The 22,246-nt window shown below is 39.7% G+C and overlaps 1 protein-coding gene across 1 annotated transcript; it reads left to right on the top strand.

The window, feature by feature from the left end:
* The first annotated feature begins 8,647 nt into the window (after positions 1-8,647).
* Positions 8,648-21,364, top strand: LOC131242767 (uncharacterized). Its single transcript, XM_058241630.1, has 2 exons — positions 8,648-9,900; positions 20,935-21,364. Exons 1-2 carry the CDS (start codon positions 8,713-8,715, stop codon positions 21,067-21,069), a joined length of 1,323 nt encoding a protein of 440 aa, XP_058097613.1. The 5' UTR covers positions 8,648-8,712; the 3' UTR covers positions 21,070-21,364.
* The last annotated feature ends 882 nt before the right edge of the window (positions 21,365-22,246 follow it).

Below are 22,246 nucleotides of genomic sequence, written 5' to 3'. Positions count from 1 at the left end.
TTATCCATGTGGGTGATTCAAATATTGTCACGCCCCAAAATTTGGGTACCCGAATAGGGTATCCAGGACCCAAATTCCAGACCCATGACCTATATATAAAAAATAAAAATAAAAAGATAAAGTATAACAAATTCATATGCATTTTATTTTTTTCCACCATAGCGAAAACTTTAAAATCCAAACACAAACTAAGATAACTAATTACATAATCTGTTATTACATCGATGCATAATTATTTAACTTAACTTAAAGTAAGAAAATCAAGTCAAACATTACTATATTCAGAGTTCTCAAATAAAATAAAATTTATCCTATGTAGAATGACATGCCACGTGCATCCAACCACATTCCATGCTCCACTACTAATAGTAGTATCCTGCATCTTCAAAATATTCATAACTTGAAATGGTTAAAACAGAAAGAGTTGACAACTCAATAGGATCACATCAATCCCGAGTTGAAAGTCTCACAAATATTACCAAATTTAACCTCGACATATTAATCAAAATAAGGCGAACATTGGATGTAAAATCATAGTTAATAATTTAACAATCATGAATATGAAATGAATAAATTGTTTAACATAGCTTTTTTTTTAAAATACTAAGATTTGGAGCAGGCAAAACACTCATGTGTGTTGATCCTTTTAGGGGATGACCCACGGCAGAGCACCGATATTGATCCTTTCAGGGTATGACCCTCGGTAGAGCACCGGTACAACCTTTTAGGGACAAAAGCTCAGGGCAGTGCACCCATGTGTACTTATCCTTTTAGGGAATCACTCATGGCAGAGCACCCGTACCGATCCTTTTGGAAATGACCCTGGGCAGAGCACCCGTGTCGTGCTGATCATTTCGGAAATGACCCTAGGCAGAGCACCCGTAAGAATTATTGCATTAAAAAAATAGTTCACATAAAATGCATCTAACTTACAAGAAAATATGACAGATATAGTGTCATATTCAAATAATGAATATTCATTATCACCACTAGATAATATAAAATAAAAAATAATAATATTTGCATTGGTTCAGTCAAATAAAAAATATCTCAATGTCTATATTATATAAGGCAATTACTTATGAATTTTTCAATAGGAAATGATCACCTATCTGATATGAAAATATATATTTGATATAGGTCTGATTTCTACATAAAATAGTTTTAGTCTCTTTCTAGATTCCAACTCGAGAGTCGTTTGATATAGTTAGCTATTAGGTTGATATCTGACACACGGTATTTGATTCCCTCCAATGGCAAACTGTTGTCTAGCAAGGATTCGAGGGCTTCAATTCTTCCAACTGTTGGAGATTAATACTATGGAGCTTGGTGCAATGAAAGATCGGAGTTCTCAATGTGTTTTGCCGGTGGGTTTCAGAAAATTTGGGTCTTAGCTTTCGGTGGTTGGTAAAGACAAGAAAACGGAGGAGAAAGCGAAGAGATTGGAGCTTTTTTACTAGTTCTCTGAGGTGGGGAGGTGTTGGAGAGTTGTGGAGTGTTGAATGAGGGAAGAATAATGGCCACAATTCAACGAGAGAGCATTACACGAATTGCCTAGTGCAGAGACGTGTGCGGCATTGCCGCTAAAGCTAAAACAGAAAGTCCCCGTAATAGTTATGGAGTTCCGGGCTGGTGAGATGAGTTGGGGTCCACAGATGCATTAGATGTAAAAATCTACAACGTCCATTGGTTTTATAGCAACAAGATAAGACATGAAGTTTAAAATCAGTTTGATCGAGGTTTAAGGTGGGCCACACCAGAGGTTTCTAGGTGAGAGATATCAACGGCTAAGGTTAAACAGAGGTGTCGTTCCAATGAACGGTTTAGATTGAGGAGTGGTCCCACCATGATGATGGCATGGATGGTCAAATGCGTTCATGTGTGCAACTGAACCGTAGAGAACAAGGAAGGAGAGAGAGAGAATCGTGGAGGAGAGGGGCATGTCACTTGCTTTGTTATTTTATTTATTTTTATTTTTTTAAGAGTAGGCCCCACAAAAATGATGTGATAAATCCACACCGTTCATTAGTTTTGCCCATCAAAGTTAAGATATGAGCTCAAAAATGAGGGTCATCCACAGCTCATGTGGGCTACACCAAAGGCAACAGTGGAACCCACCGTTTAAAAGGGACGGAGTATTACAAATACGGATTTTGCTTATTCTAGTGCTTTTTCCATGGCAAGAATTTTATCCCAAACGTGGGATTGGATGGCCAAGATACCATAATATTTCCACACATCCAATCATTGTGTAATAATAATGTTAATTCCATCTATTACAATTCCATACCATTTAATCCCATGGGCTAAACTGGAGCTTCCTATAGGGTCCGCACTGAGAATAGCAGCTTGAATCAAAAAAATTTTGACCGGGAGAAGTTTTTCATGGTGGGAATTCAATCCCAAAAGTGTGGACCACTTGAGATCTGAATCTGCCTTATTTTCTAGATGATGCATTAAACTCAGCTAAAAAAATGGATGGACAGCGTGGATATACAGTACATACATCAAGGTGGGCCCATGGCCAGGGGCTTACCCATTAAGCTGTTACTCGTGCCTCACCCAATCCCCGGTCCCTGCTTACAGTCAGGGTGTCAATGAGCCGGGCTTGGCCTGAAAAATTAGTTTTTGAATAGGGCAGTCCGATGGCCAGGCCTAAAACAGTTCAAAATCTGGGCCAACGCCTACGAAATCGGATTGCCTACTGAGTTACTCAGTACGCTCTCATCGTACTGAGTAAACTCAGTTAAACTCAGTTGGGCTAACCTTGAATGGATGTGGTCTATCCATACCATCCATCCGCTTGTCCATCTAATTTAAGGGGTTGAGCCCAAAATCGAATCATATCTAAAGATCAAGTGGATCATACCATAGGAAACAGTGGGGATAATGATTTCCACAGTTGAAACCTTTCTAGACCCCACAGTGACGTTTATTTGTCATTTAACCTATTCGTAAGATGATACAGACACAGATGAAGGGAAAACACATATAATCTTGATCCAAAACTTCTATGGCCCCTAAGAATTTTTCAATGGTAGACATTCAATTCAATTGTTTCCTATTTTGTGGTCCATTTAAACATTGTATATGCTTTATTTTTGGGATTAAGCCGTAAAATTACATGATAAAATGAATGGACGGAGCGGATAAAATATATAAATTATGGTGGACCTAACAGAGCCGCTTCCAACTCTTACCCAGGCTCGGCCTATGATAGCTCTACTTATAGTGCTCTTAATCACATTGGGAGCGGATTAGGTGTGGCCTGACCTCACCCAAGAAGGTATGGCCATTACCCTGTGGGGATGTATGCATTCTAATTTCTATATCCACTTCATTTGTTTTATTAGTTTTCCAAGCCATGAGTAAAAAAAAGAAGCAAATTCAAATTGCCAATAGACCATCCCATTGGAAATGGTGGTGATCGAACTATTAAAAACCCACTGTGAGCCGCAAAAGTTTTAGATCAAGCCTATATTTGTTTTTTCCCCTTTCATCCAAGTTTTTATAACCTCATCAATACATTGGATTAAAAAATAAACATTAATAAGGAAGCAAAAAGGTGAGCCTTACGAAGTTTTTAAATATTCTTTCATTCAATCACCACTGTTTCCCATGGTATGGTCCACTTGAGACCAGGATTTATTTCATTTTTACCTCGTGATCTAAAATGGTCTGGCAAAATGGATGGACCGTGTGGATATATAATATATACATCAAGATGGACCACACAGTGAGAGCCGCACCTTTTTAGGTGAGGCTGGGCCACACCTAATCCGATCCTAATTACATCAGCTTAATTACTTGGACACTCGAATCATTCAATCTAGACTGTCAATTAAGTCAAATCATTCAAACATTAATTGGATTATTCAATCCATTCTTTATGTTACCTTATTTGTTATGGCCATCCTTTTTCAAGCCAGTGACGGGGATTTGATTTTTATGACTTTGCCTGATAAAATGATATTTTTAAAATCAGAAACAATCCCTAGTTTGGAATAGACAATCTTGACCCATCCATATTAAAAGTCATTGATCAAATGGCTAACATTTGTTAGGTTGGTGTAATGTGCATGGCCTTGAACCTAACTAATGAACGGTCTAGATCAAACACTACAAAATATTGAAATATTGAGATATTTTCAGGATATATCATTTCATCATCAGCACCTACTCTAACCGCACGATGATAAATTATAACCTACTAGGTGTGGGACCCATCCAACCCATTCAGAAAGTTGGCCTACCTACAACTACAAGGGTAAGCTGGTGTAGAAATCAGCAAGGTAAACTAATCCAGTGGGCTGCAGTTGTAGAATGGATCATGTCAGTGGCTATCCATAGTTTTCACAGGTGTGGCCCACTTGATGGGTGGATCGGGTTGATTTTTGCACCAAGGGATCCTCATGATACCTGGGGCGTAGCTTTTTGACCGGTCAGAAGTCGCGACCACATTATAGGTTGGAAATGAGTTTTTTTCATTGAAAAGAAATCTGTGATGTGTGGCGGCTACATTCATTCGTGTATTCCTTTGGCTAAGTTATGAGATTTTTTTTCCAGCTTAGGGATTGATAGTGACGGAAAAAAGAATTAGAAAAAATCAAAGATAGGGGAGGCTTTGTGTCTTGTCATTTTTGAATAATAGATTATTATTAGGAAATATTTAAAAAATTAATATTGTATGTTAAGAAAATTGAAATTACTGGAAAATTCCTGTATGGGGATTCCCTTTATTTGAAATCATACCATTGTGTTTGGCACTTGGGTTAAAAATCATTTATAATTCAAAAGTAGCTATGCATGGAATTGTGGAAAATTTGACAAGTTCATATGTCGGCCTATGGAATGAACCAACTCTACTGAATCAGCACGAACCCAGTAAAACTCAAGCTTAATAAGGCGTCTACGTCCAGAAACTAGCTGAGCCTTTAAGGAGGTCTATGTAACTATAAGTACACTCAAAGAACACGATTATGAGCCCATTCAGATAAACCGTATTATGACCTAGTGGGTCAATTACAGATCAACCACAGATCGGTCATAGGTCGGATATAAGTCGAACATAGATCGACTCTAGATCGGTTATTACGCGGCCATAGCCCAATCATAGCTTGACCATTGGACAACCATAGATCGGCCACTGTTTGGTTGAAGGTCAAGCGACACCCCACAACAAAGTCAAGGACTATTAGCGCCCAGCTAAAGGGAACATGGACCCTCCGATACAATTATTGGTTGAAAATGATGAATGCTGATCTAGCATCATTGGTCGAAGATGGTGAATGTTGAAATGTCAAGGAGATCAGCATTGCTTATTCCCGAGTTGTCACTCACCAATGGGAGCTGACTTAAAACTGTGCTATAGATTCGGGTAATTCTCTAACATCCCGAAGATCTCTCCCCGGATCTTTAGAGGATAAGATCAGATCCTGATAATCTTAGAAGTCAGTAATCTCCAAGAATCTTAGATCTGAACGGATCTTCAAGATATCGGAAAGAGTCCTCGCACAATTGGGCTCCCTTTCCTTTTATATATATATATATAGGGAAACGCTCACCTGTGAACCAGTTCGTACGTACTACGTACGAACTTTTTTGGGAACCCATCATATGTGATGTGGATCCAAAATCTGAACCATTCATGTGAAGCAGCACCTCCAGAAACCCCTTAGGTCCAAGTTATACTTTGATCTAAAACTTTGATGGGCCATGAAAAATGAAAACAGTTTCCTCCCTTGATTTGCATTTCTCTTTACTATGGCCCACCAGAATTTTAGATCGGGGTGAAAATTTGTCACATAGGGTTTTATGGGATTCTACATCACATGGACCGTTCAGATTAGACACCCATGGCCCGTGTGCAAAGGTGCGCATGACTATATATATATATATATATATATATATATATATATATATATATATATCTCAAACCACTTAAGGTATGCTAACTCTTATTCTATTACTCGACTAGTGTCTCTTTTTAGAAACCCTACTCTACAAAAAAAGATTTTGATCCTACTTAGGCATTGGAGAGTCCTCTGCACTAACCAGGGTGTCCTTTGTTTCTTTTTCACATATGTATAGGTTCAGGAGGGCCAACAACGGAGGGTTTACCGAAAACCGCTTCAACACATGGTATATTTATATGATTTTGAACCAACTTTTAATATCTCGTACATATGTACTTTTGAGTGTTTAATTAGTGGGGATGGTAAGGATTGCATCCTACCCTGTCGGTGGGAAGGGACAGTAGCTTTGAGTGGCCAGCATTATGTATGGGTCTCATCCACACCATTCATCCATTTTTCCTATCATTTCATAAGATAAGCCAAAAAAAAAAATGTGTCAGATTCAAGGCTAAGGTGCACCACACATCGGAAGCAGCGGTGATAATAATTATCACCGTTGAAAACTAAGGCCCACTGATATTTATTTCCCATCCAACCTATTTATAAAGTTACATAGAGAGAAAACATAAACATAGGTCCATCCAGAACTTCCGCGGCCGTTAAGAAGTTTTCAATTGTAAGGGTTTAATCCTTACTGTGTAGTCCACTAGATCCTCGGATATGCCTGATTTTTTAGTTTTATACCGTGAAATGATACGAAAAAGAGAAAAAAGGGATGGATGATATGGATGAGACCCATACATCACCGTCGCCCCTCAAAACTACTACCGGTTCCTTAGTTGAAGATTGGTGGGGGCAGGACGCAATCCACGTTCTTAATCACTACTGTGGTATGGTCTAACTCTATATCATTTTTGAATCATGTCTTAAAGTAAGCTCACAAAATAATAGCGACAGCATGTATTAAAAGAAAAGCATATATTTATATATGGCGGGCCCAAGGGCCACCATCCAGTAGCGAGTCAGGTGAATGTCTTAAGGACATCCGGTGGGGCCCACCTAGTTTTGATGGCAGGAATGCGGGCATTCCCCCTTCCCTTATAAACCGTCTGCACACGTGGCATAAACTAGCTCACATTGGAAACGGATTGGCTACTCCCCCAGCAGCCAATGGTTGGTGCTCTGTGGGCGTCACCATGATGTATGTGTTTCATCCATGCCGTCCATCTACTTTTATAGATTGTTTTATATCCTAATCTCAAGTGGACCACATTACAAGAAACAGTGTTGAATTAACCTTGACCATTAAAATTTTTTTGGGGTCATAAAAGTTGTTTTGGATTAAGCTGATCTTTGTTTTTTCTCTTCATCTGGGTCTGTATGAGCTAATCAACAGATTGGATGTCAAATAAACAATACAGGGGGCTTTAGGAGGATTTTAATGGTGGATATCAAATCACTCTTGTTTTCCTGTGGTGTGGTGCACCTGAGATTTATATCCCTCTCATTTTTGGGAACAAGCCCTAAAACGATATGTAAAAATAGATGAATGGAATGGAACACATACATCAGAGTGGGGCCCATAGAGCACCGACCACCAGCCACCGGGCTGGTGGCAGGGGAGCAGCCAATCCGTTTCCCTAATAAACTGTACACGTGGCATAAACTAGCCTACATTAGCCTATCCAAATGACTAGCCCCTTGTTTCTAATCGAACTATGGAAGAACCATTAAGACTCTCATGGAGCCATCCCATCCACGCAATGTACCACAACTTATCGTACGGTAACATTTTTTCCATCAACATGGAATTCTTTACAAAATCAGAACCATAAAATGATATTTCCCACCCTAAAAATTACCATTTAAAAAAAATACGCTGATCCACTAACCAGGTGGGTTAATCATGTATGTCGAGTCAAACTGACGGTTGAAGATTATTCCAAAAGTGTGGCCAAATCAATGAACGGACCAAAATTATTTTTAGCCAAGATAATCTTTTCAGTGTGACCCATGGTTTTAATGGCACCGATTTCCTAAAACATGGTAAATTGGAGGAAAAATGATGCAGTACCACAAGCTATATATTATCTGGATGTAATCAGTTCAACCTTCGTTAATGGGACAAAACCGCCCGAAGTATCATCATTGCCTTCAATTGGGCGATTCTTCCGTCTTCCTTCCCCATCTCCAGAAAAATAACGAAATTTTAAAATTAAAATTAAAAGATAAATAAACATTTTATACTCTGGAGTAACAGGTTTTGTCATACGCGTGAACTAAAAAATCGTACGCATGGCATACATATAGTTGACATAAACCGTTTACAGAGAAAACCATACGTTTCTATATACTGAAATGAAAATATTTTCATGATTTGGTATTTTATCTGGCCGATTATTAGACGACTATAATGAAATATTCTACAATCTTGATTCATTTAACTAATGTGGATTAATCAGATATTGAAAAATTCTTTTGGCAATATGGTTCGGTTGTGTAACCATTTATTTTCTTTCAAATTTTAACGGTTCAGATTCAATTGTTTCTTGGATACATCTATGGAGTGCATGTGTATGAATCATCGCATTCTACTGGAGTATCAGATAAAACTCCCGAGTAGAGGTGTTAATGGGCCGGGCTCGGGGCTGAAAAATCAAAAGTTTGCATGGGGCCATCTGATGATCCGGCCCAAAATCCGGGCTGATACCTACACCAAGCCCGGCCCTTTGACACCCCTGCTCAGAGAAAAAACGCCAAAACTCACTCCACTTGTTTCTTCGACAGATATAAGTCTCTCTCTCTCTCTCTCTCCACTCGTTCCATTACTTTTCTTCTTGTCTCTCTCCAGAACGCCATGGAAGCAGCTGGATATTTTAATGACTGGGAAATGCTCCAGAACCCCGATGCGAATCTCGTTACCGCACCCGATTCGTCTGAAAGTTGGAGCGATTTTGATAGAGCCAAAACTGACTCTGGTGGTGTGATTAGGTCGGATTACTTCGCTATCGATTCTGAGAAGGTCGTGGAGGGTGATGGGGAAGTGGGGTTTATCGAATCGGGTGATCGGAGCTCTGTCGATTCTTGTCTGAATCATGGGCAGGGAGATGATGCGGAAAAGCAAGTGGGTTTTGACGGAATCGAGATTCCGCGTGGGAATTTGGGAGGTTTGGGATCGAATTCTGGCAGCGACAGGTTGGATGCTGAGGAATTCGGGGACTTCGAGGGAAAAAGCGATTTGGGTTGCGAAGATGATGCAAAAAAGGCGGTGGGTTCTGGAGGAATTGAGCTTCCGAGTGGGAAATTGAGTGATTTTTTGTTGGATTCGGGTGGTGATGGGTCGGTTGCCCAGAAATTCGAGGGTTTTGATGGGGGAAATGTGTTGGGCTTTGAGGATGATGTGAAAGAGGAAGTGGGTTTTGAAGGAATTGGAGAAACTGAAGGTGTCGAGGTTGAGCCAAAGAATTTCAGAGAGTTTTGGTCCGATATGAGTAGCGATGATGGCATGGTTTTCGAGAGTAGTGGCTTTGATGAAAAAATCGAGATGGGTTATGAAGAAGATGCGAAAGGTGAGGTGGGTTTCGAAGGAATCACAACGGAGCATAAGAATCCCAATGAGTTTTTGATGGGTTCCGGTGGTGATGAGCTGATTGCTGGTGAATCAGGGGGTGTTGAGGGTGAAGGTGAGTTGAGTGATGTTCAATCTCCGAAGAGGGGAGATGGGTCGCAGTCCCGTGGGATCAAGGAGGCAGAGGGAGCAGTTATGTCTGATTCTGTTGAGTTTGTTGAGAGAGATGGAGATGAATCTCCATTAGGGGTGGACGATGCTGCTGCTGGTGAGGTGAAATCGGGTGAGGGAGCAAAGAAGGTGGTGGTTTGGTGGAAGCTGCCTTTGGAGCTTCTGAAATTCTGTGTCTTCAGGGTTAGTCCTGTTTGGTCCATCTCGATAGCTGCAGCTGTGATGGGGATTATTATTCTGCGGAGGAGATTGTATAGGATGAAACTAAAGAGCCAAAGCATTCCTCTGAATCTTAATGACGAGAAGGTGAAATCTTTTATTCCCTTGGACGATCTTGTGGTTATCTTCATACTCGTAGGATAATCATAGTTACGTTTCAAATTACGATAATCATGGTTACATTTTCATATTTGGATAACCATGGTTACATTTTCAAAATTGGTTCCTTTCTATTTGTGTTTATGGATTTTACAACCAATAAATCTCATCTTCTGGATTTGATTTTCATCAGTTCTTGTTGTTTGAATGCTGCTGGTGCTTGGTTGTTTAATGATGCAGTTCCAATGCTTTCTTCTTTGGAAGAGTAACTTGTTTCAGACATTTGATTGATTAGTAGAAATCTACGGGTAGTTTTCGTCAGTCAGTGGTTTCTTGGACTTAAGAAATTGTATCTTCATTGTGTGGAATTCTATGGCGCAGTTGGGAGGATGGTTTTCTAACGTTAAAATTGTTGTAACATATTAAGTATTTTAATGTTTTGTGTTACATCCGTAGAACCCCTCTTTGGTTTTATCAGCACCCAGAGGAGCCATAAGTCTCAACTTCTCCCATGCCCAAATGTGTGTAGGTTCAGGTACAAAACAGTATGTTCGGATCCTATGGATATGTATGGGGAGACATGTATAAAGATATTGGCATTTCCCAATCACAGCCATTGTTTTTGGCGGAGAAAAAAGGAAAACATAGGCCAGTCTGGTGTTGGATGTCCCACCAACCATGATTTGGCATTACAACCAAAGGCTACCTAATATAGTAGGTAAACAACTATGAGAAAGCTTCCGACTGATTCAATTTCAATTTGTAGGAATGGTGCCAGTGATTCTTATTAAGCTTTCATCAGCTGTAAAAGTGGCAGGCTGCTAGTGTTGTTGGTATGAGGACTCCCTTGTATTGCAATAGCCTCCCAAATAACACCGTTGATGGTTCACAGGAATTCAAATCCTAGAATCCCCAGGCTCATTTGTTTCCCTTAGCATGTTTCTTGTTCCATTTCCTCTTGATAATTCAATATGACCCCACCTGCAGTTTAACTTGGCTCCCCTATCCATGATTTTCACGACAAAACCTATCCTCGAAGTAACTCAGAAATGAAATCTATTTTTCTTTTACCGTGACATAGGCCAACATACGTGTTCCCACCTTTATTCCTTTCCAAGGTAGCATTCAGTGTTTGTGGTATCGGTACATTGGTTGATATTATCAGGTATCATGAGACAGCAATTGAAACACCACTGAAATATGTCCATTTCAGCGTATCATGGTATATAGCATTGTATCGACAATACTGTTGACACAATCCGATATTTTCAAAAATATCATAAATGTGTGTGTGTGTGTGTGTGTGTGTACGTGTGTGTGTGTGTGAAATGCTCACCTGGGAACCGGTTATCACGAGTTCCCATGAAACCCCTAGGGCCCAACTTTCAGCCTGATCCAAAACTCTGGTGGGCCATGGCAAAAGAAAACAGTTATCTCCCTTGATTTGCCTCTCTTTGCTATGGCCCACCAGAGTTTTGGATCAGGCCGGAAGTTGGGCCTTGGGAATTTCATGGGGTGCCGCATCATGTGGACTGTTCGGATTTTGTGCCCATGACTCTGACCTCATGGAACTTCCCATGAGGTCAAGTTGTGTGGGCCCCATCATGATGTATGTCTAACATCTACTCCATCAGCCAAATGCACCATTCCATGGTGGGTCACGGGCTTAAAAATCAAGTCAATCTATGACTTGGGTGGGCCACACCACATACAACAGTTGAGAGGAGTTACCCTCCCATTAAAACATTCATAATCATTTATTGGGCCTACCGAGATGTGGTTCACAAATCTAGACCATCCATTGTGTGTGTCCCACTTGGATGAGGGGTCAGACCAAGTTTTAGCCACATACAAAACTCAAATGGGCCCCACCAAGTACTTTTATATGTTTTAAGAATGTCTTTGCATGGTTTTAGATGTTATGGCCCACCTGAGTTCTGTATACGGCTGATTTTTGGGATACACACACACATGGAACTCAAGTGGGCCATAACATCTAAAAATATGTGAAGACATGCCTAAAACATATAAAAGCTCTTGGTGGGGCCCACCTGAGTTTCGGATGCGGCTGAAACTTGGTTTGACCCCTCATCCAAGTGGGACACACACAATTATTGGGCTGGATCTGTGAACCAAATCTCAGTGGGCCCACTAAATGATTATGAATGTTTTTATGGGAGGGTAACCCCTCTCAACTATTGTATGTGGTGTGGCCCATCCAAGTCATGGATTGACTTGATTTTTAAGCCCATGGCCCACCATGGAATGGTTCATCTGACTGATGGGGTATATGTTCGACGCACATCACGGTGGGGCCCGCACAGCTCAATCTCATGGAAATTGCCATGAGGTCGACCTCATGTACCATTTCCCTATATATATATTTGTGTGTGTGTGTGTGTGTGTGTGTGTGTGTGTGTGTGTGTGTGAGAGAGAGAGAGAGAGAGAGAGAGAGATTTCATCGATGATACTAATCGATATTATCGATACAGAGCAATTCCAACCATTCCTCCCCCTTTTTCTCAATAATAATAATAAATAAATAAAAATAAAACAAACAAAAAACTCCGTAAGTCTACATTTTTTTCTCAATTCTTCCACTTCTAGTTCTAATCACTTTCTTAAGTGAATCCAACCAAGTCCCTTCGTTTATTTGGAGTAGAAACTGGACTTTTTTGCGGAAATCAAGATGGGACAACGGGTGGGCCTGATTTTGAAATAGTGATTATTACTATTACTTCTTTTTTTCTTTTTTTTTGGTAAATCACTTGGAATCAGTAGAAATAAGATGAAAATCAATGATTTTGCATGCTTTATATGCTCAATCATGGATTTCAACCTCTGATTTGAGAGTTTGGGGGAAATTGCTTGTGTTTTCGTACATGTCTTCTTAGATTTATAAACGATATGAATCAATTTTGAAAATAGTTGCATCACTTCCATCAGACAACGCATAGTTTAGGACCCTATACAAAGGAAACTTATTATGTGCATTTGTTTTTGTGATTTTTTTTTTATTTTCTAAGTGTGTAGTGCTGTTTTTCGTTTAACATCCCCTGAAATTTCACTGAAAATTCAACTAATTCCCAATGTTTCCCAAAAACAGTGAACCATTACACGATACATGTGATATTTCCCATGCAATACCTGATATGTTTCCATATCCCAAGGATGCGATACATCCATCTATACGGATACTGAAAATATTGGTTCCGTTTACAATTGTTTGGCTTTTCCTTTCACCATTTGGCGAAAAGGAAGTGGACATGGGCCAATGTACATGTTCCCACCTTTATTTACAGTTGTTTGGCTTTCCTTTTCACCATTTGGCTAAAAGAAAGTAGATGCTGCGTTTTTCTCACTTACCACCTCTCCTCTTCTGCTTCTACTTCAGTTTCTTCATTTCTTGTGAACACTAGAGAAAGAATCTGAAACATGCATTTGGGTTTTAATAAATCAGGATTCTGGCATGCTATTAAAAAGTTATGATGATGGTAATAATACCGTCAAGATGGATGCATGGCCTTGACGGGTTATTGTTTTATATCTCATGTACATGGCTTCTATTATATGTGACGGTATTATATTTATAAATTTTCTGATGTTATCTCCACTAAATTAGCATCTCATATGCTGAAGAGTATACAGAAACTAGAGGATTAGTGCATGATAGCTGATGCATATCATATATAATTTCATAGAATGAATTAACATGTTGTGAGTAGAAATCATGAATAAGTAGGAAGTCTTTCTCATTTTTCTTTTCTTTTTTCTTTTGCCAATTTTTTAACAATAACAGTGAAATTTATTAAAAGCACCTCAAGGGATGCAATTGGGGATGTTTTGGTTCTTTTGGGTCTAGTGATCTTTTGTTATTGAGAATGAAGTTGGTTGACCGCTCATCATCGTCTTCCCTTTATATATATATATATATATATGGGAAATGGTACTATGAGGTTGACTTCCCATGCCCCACTGTGATGTGTGTCTAAATCTACCGCATCAGTCAGATGCACAATTCTATGGTGGGCCACGGCCTTAAAAATCAAGTCAATCCATGACTTGGGTGGGCCACACCACATACAACAGTTGAGAGGTGTTACCTTCCCATTAAAATGTTCATAATCAGTTATTGGGCCCACCGAGATGTGGTTCACAAATCCAGCCCATCCATTGTGTGTGTCCCACTTGGATGAGAGGTAAGACCATGTTTCAGCCATATACAAAACTCATGTGGGCCCGACTAAGTGATTTTATATGTTTTAGGCATGTCTTCACATGGTTTTAGATGGTATGGCCTACCTGAGTTCCTTATACAGCTGATTTTTGGGATATCCCATAGCCTAAAGGGGACCCATCAAATGCATTGTGTTGATGTTCGACACACATCACGGTGGGGCCCACACAACTCAACATCATGGGAAGTTCCCATGAGGTTGACCTCATAGTACCATTTCCCTATATATATAGGGAAAAGGTACTATGCGGTCGTGCTCATGGGAACTTCCTATGAGGTCGAGCTGTGTGGGCCCCACCGTGATGCTTGTCGAACATCAATACCGTGCATTTGATGGGTCCCCTTTAAATTATGGGATATCCCAAAAATCAGCCATATACGGAACTCAGGTGGGCCATACCATCTAAAAGCATGTGAAGACATGCCTAAAACATATAAAAGCACTTGGTGGGGCCCACCTGAAATTTGGATGCGTCTACAACTTGGTCTTAACCCTCATCCAAGTGGGACACACATAATAGATGGGCTGGATTTGCAAACCACATCTCGGTGGGCCCAACAAATGATTATGAATTTTTTAATGGAGGGTAGCCCCCCTCAACTTCTGTATGTGCTGTGGCCCACACAAGTCACGGATTGACTTGATTTTTGAAACCTAGGCCCACCATGGAATGGTGCATCTGACTGATGGGGTAGATGTTCAACAAGCATCACGGTGGGGCCCCACACAGCTCGACCTCATGGGAAGTTCCCATGAGCTTGACCGCATAGTACCTTTTATACACACACACACACACCCCCTTTCTTTATTTTAATAAAATTTGCCCCTTAATAAAAAATCTCATTTACCATTAAGAAACAGCAAAAAAGATAAAAATGCAATGATCAAAATTAGGAAGAGACAAATAAGATCAGACACTTAGGCCGTGTTTGTTAATGCTGAATTTTTGCACTTAACACGGAATTGGGAAAATTTTCTGTGTTTAGTGGTGTTTGTTAATGCGTCGTTAGCGTGGAAGACAGAATGCGCTAAGTGGTTTTTCACCGAATTCTTTCCGTGATAGGAGTCTTGCTTAATGGTGAACGCGGAATGCGCTCCGTGATTTTTCATTAAACAAAAAGTTTTTGTTTCCAAAAGTATCCCTTTCCAAGTTACGACGGCAGTTTTTTTCTTTTAAGTTGTTTGCGCAATACAAAATCAACGTTTAACCTATGAAACTTCTTTATGCCCCAACATGATTTATGTGTTTGATCTACACCGTCCATCAACTTTTTCAGATAATTTAAGGTGTGATCCAATAAAAGAAGTAGGTCCAATGATTAATTGGACCATAAGGTGGGGATTGAACGTCCACCGTTAAAAGCTTCTTAAGAGCTAGAGAAGTTTCGTATCAAGCTGATATTTGTGTTTTCACTTCATCCACGTCTACATGACCTAATGAATAGGTTGGATGGTAAAAAACATCACAGTGGCCCTTAGAAAGGTTTCAACGATGGCTGTCATTATCACCGCAGCATCCTTCGGTGTGGCTCACTGAAGCTATGAACTCTTTTATATCATATATTAAAATAATATAAGAAAAATAATGAACGGCTTAGATAAAACACTTATATCGGTGGGCCCACAGAGCCCTGACCCGACGGTAATCCATCCGGGCGGGGTAGGACGCAATCCGCGTTCGAAGCGGATGGGATGGGACAGACGTGGATTTCCTACACTGGGAACCTGGGTGGGACCCACTGTGATGTTTGTGAGAAATCCTACCCGTTCATATGTTTTGTGAGTTTATTTTAGGACATGATGCCAAAAACGAACCATTTCCAAATCTCAAGTGGGCCGAAAACGTGATAATTGAATGTCCACAGTTGAAATATTCGTGGGCCACAGAAGTTTTGAATCATGCTAATATTTGTGATTTCAGTTCATCCCAATAATAATGAAGTTATTAACGGTATGGATAGCATGTAAACATCACTATCGAACCCAAACAGGCTTCAATGGTAGGAATTTCCCAAACCACATTTTCCTTTAGCACGACCCGCATGAGCTTTGGATACAGTTCATTTTTGGTATCATGCCCTGAAATGAACTCAAAAAACTGATGGAAAGGGAGGATTTTTCACAAACATCACAGTGGGCCCCACTGAGTTCTCAGCGCAGGATCTTCCTACGGAAGGCTTCGGCAGGAAATCCGCGTCCGTTGGCGACGGGATTGGGAAGGACGCGGATTGGCTACTCCCCCTGCCACCAGCCAATGGCTCTGTGGGCCCCAACATGATTTTTGTGCTTCATCCATTCTGTCCATCTATTTTTCCATATCATTTTATGATATGAGACCAAAACCGAGGTATATATAAATCTCAATTGGACCACATTACAGGAAACAGTGTCGAATGAGCGTCGACCATTAAAAACCTTTTGGGGGCCATAAAAGTTTTGGATCAAGCTGATATTTGTTTTTTCCCTTCATCTGTGCCTTTATGACCTAATTAACAGATTAGATGTCAAATAAACAGTACAGTGGGCCTGAAGAGGATTTTAATGGTGGATATCCAATCACTATTGTTTTCCTATGATGTGGTCCACCTGAGATTTATATCCCTCTCAATTTTGGTATTAGTCCTAAAATGATCTTTAAAAATGGATGAATGGAATGGATGAAACACATATATTATGGTGGGGCCCACAGAGCACCGACCATCAGCCTAGGGGCTGAGGCAGGGGGAGTAGCCAACCCTTTTCCGATTGGGAAGTGGATTGGCATGTATTGATGTCAGCAAGTTTTGTGGGTCCCGTCATGATGTATTTGTTATATCCAAACCGTCCATCCATTTTGCCAGCTCATCGTAAGGCATGAGCCAAAAAATAAAACAAATTTAAAGATAAACTAGACCACACTGCAAAAGGCAGTGGGGGATTGAACGTCTATCATTGAAACCCTTTTGGGGTCATAGAAGTTTCGGATCAATATGAAATTTGTTTTTCCTCTTCATCCAGATATTTTTTGACCTTATGAATAGATTAGATGGAAAATAAACGTTATAGTGGGCCTATGAATTTTTTAACGGTGAAAGACATTATCCCGTTGCTATTTTTGGTGTGGTCCATTTGAGTTTTGGATATGATTCATTTTTTGGATAATGCTTTAAAATGATCTTAAAAAATTGATGAAAAGTGTGGATATAATAAATACATTATTGTAGGGCCATGTAACTTTGATCTCCTTTGAACCATTCGCACAACTCGGACATGGAGAAGCGTCCGCGCTTGTCTTTTGCACGACAAATATTTACACCAGCTATATAGCTGGTATGTGGTACAGAAATGTTATAGTGGGCCGATATTTTTGTTTTCCCTTCATCCATGCCCTTATTATATAATGAACAGGTTGGATGACAAATAAACATCACTGTGGGGCCTAGAAAGGTTTCAACGGTGGAAATCATTATCTCCACTGTTTCGTGTGGCAATGAGAGTAGCCAATCCATTTTCCATGTGGTACACTAGCCTATGGATGTGGATTCCGTGGGAAAGCCTTTCGCAGGAAGTTCCTGTGCCGAAAACCTATATGGGGCCCACCCTGACTTTTGTGAATAATGATATTTTAATTTTTTATTAAGTACTTTATAGTTTATTTGAATTAAATAAAATAATTATATTTTCATTTAATAAAAAATAATTTCTTTATAATGTAAAACATTTCAAAACAGGAGATACGGGCAAATGTGTCAAATTAACATATTTTAGACATTTCATTGTTTGTTAACAAACAAATTATTTCAATTTCAATACTTAATTTTCAGACTTCAGTCATAATTACCAAACAAGTTTTTTGACTTTAGATTTCAGATTCAGGCTTCAGATTTCAGATTCAGCTTCAGATTTCAGATTCAAGCTTTAGACTTCAGATTTAACAAACGGGGCCTTAGAGCCCCTCCTATGAGTTGCTCTTTCACAAGGCAAGTCATTTTCAGTAAAAACTACTACTAAACAATGTCATTAATGTTATAGCAAACAGCAATCTTCACCAGTAATGATGAGCGATCCATTCAAAAGTGTGCACTGGGAAGAGAAGTTAAATTTACAGGGTGGTAAGGTCTTGCTGTGGTTGCAAGTGAAAACAGCAATACCAATTATATCATGTATACGAGCCACCTTCTGACAAAAATGTGTTTCTTTTTTTTTCCCTAAAGTGGTGGCCATTTTTTTACAGGGAACAAGGATAAAAAGGCAGCCATGTGTATACAAATATAAATTTGAATAGAAAATCCTTTACCTAAATCATCTTTTATGCTTAGTTAATTGTGAGAAGAAACAGAAAAAGAAAAGAAAAGAAAAAAGATAGGTGTAGTGGATGGATCACATGTACCTATATGTATAGCCACATTAAATGTTCCGATATGTATGAGAAATAGTTATCTAAGGATGGTATTATTTCCTACTTTTTGTGTTCGTAATTCTCATTAGCTTTAAAAGAGTACAAGGTTATGCATATTTCCATTGGTTCTTTTAAGTTATTATAAATATTAACACTATTATTTTATAAATTGCGAATTTACCAGTCTTTTATACATATACATATAGGCACAGAGTTTTGAGAAAGAGGGAGGGAGGTTCGCCAACTTGAAGCTTCAGCTTGCCATTGCCTGATATCCTCTAACCAATTCTTAGTTACAGCTCACTGCCTAGTAGATGCTGACTGTGTAGAGCCCCTTGACCATCTTTCAATTTTCTTCTGGTTCTCGGATCTTTCTAGAAAATTTTAGCCTAGCATTTTCAGACCCAACTGCAAAGACAAGTCTCCTACACAAGCAGTGACAATCTTCTGGTTATGTTGCTCAGTCATGCTCATTTATTCCCTTCCACCATGACAGAACCAATGGCAATCATGTTGCTTCTAAGCCTATACAGTATGTGAGAATAGAGGGCACGAAGAATCGAGTCTTCATTGGCACAACTCTCTATTACAAGGAAGCAGCACTTTTTAAAAATTTTCCATGTTGACACATCCATGTCCACTTGCCTGACACGTCTATGCAGAGCAGTAGTTTAAATAGCGAATGGCATGTAGCATTGTGTGCACCCCTTTGAACTGTGAGGCTGTAGTTGTGTAGCATGTAGCCCACTTCTAGATTTTCAATTAAAATAATAGGAAAAATAGGAAAAGAGTTAAATATAAAGATAAAAATAGCAACATAACTGATTTAATACTTTTGCTCATATTATTTCACTAAAATCATTGAAACCATTAATTGATTTTACTATTTTAGTGGAAAATAGCATGTAGTGTATGCATTGCTACATGCGACTTGTGCTATTTTCATGCGCTACATAGCATATGCTATTTAAAACTCAAAGGTAGAGTTCATACAAAAATCTAATTTTGTTATGTTTAATTATTATTACCTTTTGATTTGGAATACATCTTATATATATATATATATATATATATATATATATATATATAATTGACTTTGTAGGTTTATAACTGTTACTATTTACCTTTTGGGAATTTTTCACACATGCAAACAAGGGATTGGATCCAGTTCCTGTGGAGACATGGCCCAGGATCTGGTCTTACCACAGGCATTCAGTGAATGCCCTACCAGGGGGGGAAAAGGGACTGTGCTCTGATATCATGTTGTAGAGGTGACATGGATTGCATTGAAACCATCCATTTGACAGGTCAAATAGTGAATGGGCCATATTCCAAAGACCACACAGTTTTAATAATCCTAACCCTTTGGTGGAACAGAAATGGACCCTAAAAATTCATCACTAACATTCTGTGAGAAAAGGTTGACTTATTAGATGGTTAGGATAGACCAAGTAAAGCAGCTTTTTGTTAGCGGCCAAACAATGGAGGCCCACAGGATGGCGTTACAGATCATCATACAAATGTGCTGTGTTTGGTAGATGATCTGGAGACATGAAAAGAAAATGCCCCGTCTCTGGAAGCAGTGAATGAACTACCTGTAAACAACTACAGTATACATGTTATAGTGTGTTTTGTTATTTTTAATATGGAGACGAATAGGTTGACAAATCTGACTTTGAAAAGCCACTGTCTGTCACACCAACACACACCATAAGTTTAGAAATAAATATGAGAGACACGAACATGCATTATTTGATACCATAGATGCAATATATCCTAAGTGTAGTTGTGCAAATGTTATGCTTGGGTGGATCTTCCGCTTCAAAAGCCTTTGATTTCTGTACTTTGTCCTAAGATGGCTTATAGTTGTACTGTTTGATCTTTTGCTGCTAATGGAGCACCTCCACTCATTTCGATGTGTATGAATACATTCTTGTGGTTGATGATGATTATGAGATTAGGGGAATCGTCTTGTAAGTTGAGCTCACTGATGGGACCTGTGCATCAGAACTGGCCCCACACAAGCATATTTGCACAAGAAAACAATGTGCCTCACGTGTAGTAAGAAATCAATGGTTAAAAAAATTGACCAGCATGCCATATTCAATATAGACAATGCGGATCGGCCTGACTTTCAGGCAGGGTATGTCTGTGGTGGGGCCTGTCTAATGAATGGCCTGGAACCCATGCACGTGCCTGTGCCGTGTTGGTAGGTATGTGTGTGGCTAGTCTGAATGCATGATACTCCAACTCCCTCGTCTCCTTGAGGCATCACAAGAATCTTGCAATTTTGGTTGTTTCTTATACCCATCCGACAGACTGGATTTGTAACAGCTACCACATTTAGCATAATCTACCCTTTGAAGCTATTTCTTCTCACTTTTCTGATGGATGAAAATTCTGCAGAAGGTGTCTGAGGTCATGGTACGTGTGGCCCGTTTCAACGAGGCAATTTCGGTCGTGAGGCGCATACCTGTAGTGCGATCTTCGTTGCCGGCGGCCGGGGGAGTGATCCCGTGGCCTGTGGTGAGCTTGAGATGAGTAGGTATGACAGAGACGTGTTTAACTAAAATGAGGTCAGTAGAGAAACATATCTATCACACTTTCATTTTATATCTCAATATTTACTCTCTTGGGGTAGCCTTCGTTTTCATTTTACTTACGTATGAAGTTGAATTAAATAACTTGAAAGTTCTCAGGGACATATATTTATGTTTTGGATATTTTCTTACGTGGGCCGGAAGTGACACGTCTGTACCCATGTATTAAAATGTTTTGAAGAGAGTTTTGTATAAATTTTTATTTTAATTCATCAAAAAAGCATAAGTTGTGTAAATGGTATCTTGGCGTAGAGTAGGAAATGCAGGGCGGACTTGATTTTTACTAGCCATGTGGGCACCCATCTACGTGTTCGCTTTCACACAACGCACATTCCAACCCGGCAAGTGTGTGGGACCACTGAGCTGCGAATGTGTTTCTCCGGCCATATGCAAGAGTCGGTTCAATCCATTCATCAGATCGGCCACTTTATAAACTGCTCAGGTTTCCAATGCTTTTGCGCATGTAATGAGGGTGTGTCCTTGTGTGCGGTATGAGGGGTGCAAGCCAGAGAAATCATGAATGGTTTTAGGTCCTGGTGCTGTGGGTGGAGGCAAAAAGCCTCTATTACTAAATGTTGAAGAATGCTGATGGGCAGATCTCCGTCGGAACTTCTTCTCCAGTTCCATCTCCATGGTGTGCACAGTAAACATGTTGTTCTGGTGGGGAACATTGTAGATAGGCTGCAAACTGGGGGGATTGGGCCGTGCAAAGGGGATGGTTAGAACATTGAGTTGTCCAATCCCTGCAGTTTTTGGCCCATTGCCCATTCTGATGGTGGCCCACCATATCAACAATCCAGATCACCATGAGGTTTGCCATGCAGCGAACTAGGTGAACTTGTAGGCTGTTGATTGTGGGTGGAAATCTCTATTAACATTTTGGGTCTGTTTGGTTGTTGGGGAATTTTACTCCCTGGTGTTGGTGGAAATAGAGTTGATTTCTGGTTGGTTGAAATTCTTGGAATTGCTGAGGAAAGTCTGAGATCTGTTTGGTTAGCATTTGGGAAATTCATGGAAAAGTTTAATATTGTCTGAGTCTTTAAGATACGTTTTGTACAAGGTGGGCCCTATGAAAATCAAGGGAGGGAATTTCCTACCACTTTGCTATGGCCCACCTG

The sequence above is a fragment of the Magnolia sinica genome, chromosome 4 (assembly GCF_029962835.1).
Source record: "Magnolia sinica isolate HGM2019 chromosome 4, MsV1, whole genome shotgun sequence".
Taxonomy (NCBI): domain Eukaryota; kingdom Viridiplantae; phylum Streptophyta; class Magnoliopsida; order Magnoliales; family Magnoliaceae; genus Magnolia; species Magnolia sinica.
The sequence above is the reverse complement of the archived record's forward strand: the minus strand, read 5'-3'. Positions and strand labels throughout refer to the sequence as shown.

Excerpts from the sequence above, each read along its gene's own strand:
- LOC131242767 (XM_058241630.1), top strand. The coding sequence starts at position 8,713 with ATGGAAGCAGCTGGATATTTTAATGACTGGGAAATGCTCCAGAACCCC. Across the intron at positions 9,901-20,934 it reads TGAATCTTAATGACGAGAAG|AAGGTGTCTGAGGTCATGGT; the intron begins GTGAAATCTTTT and ends AAAATTCTGCAG.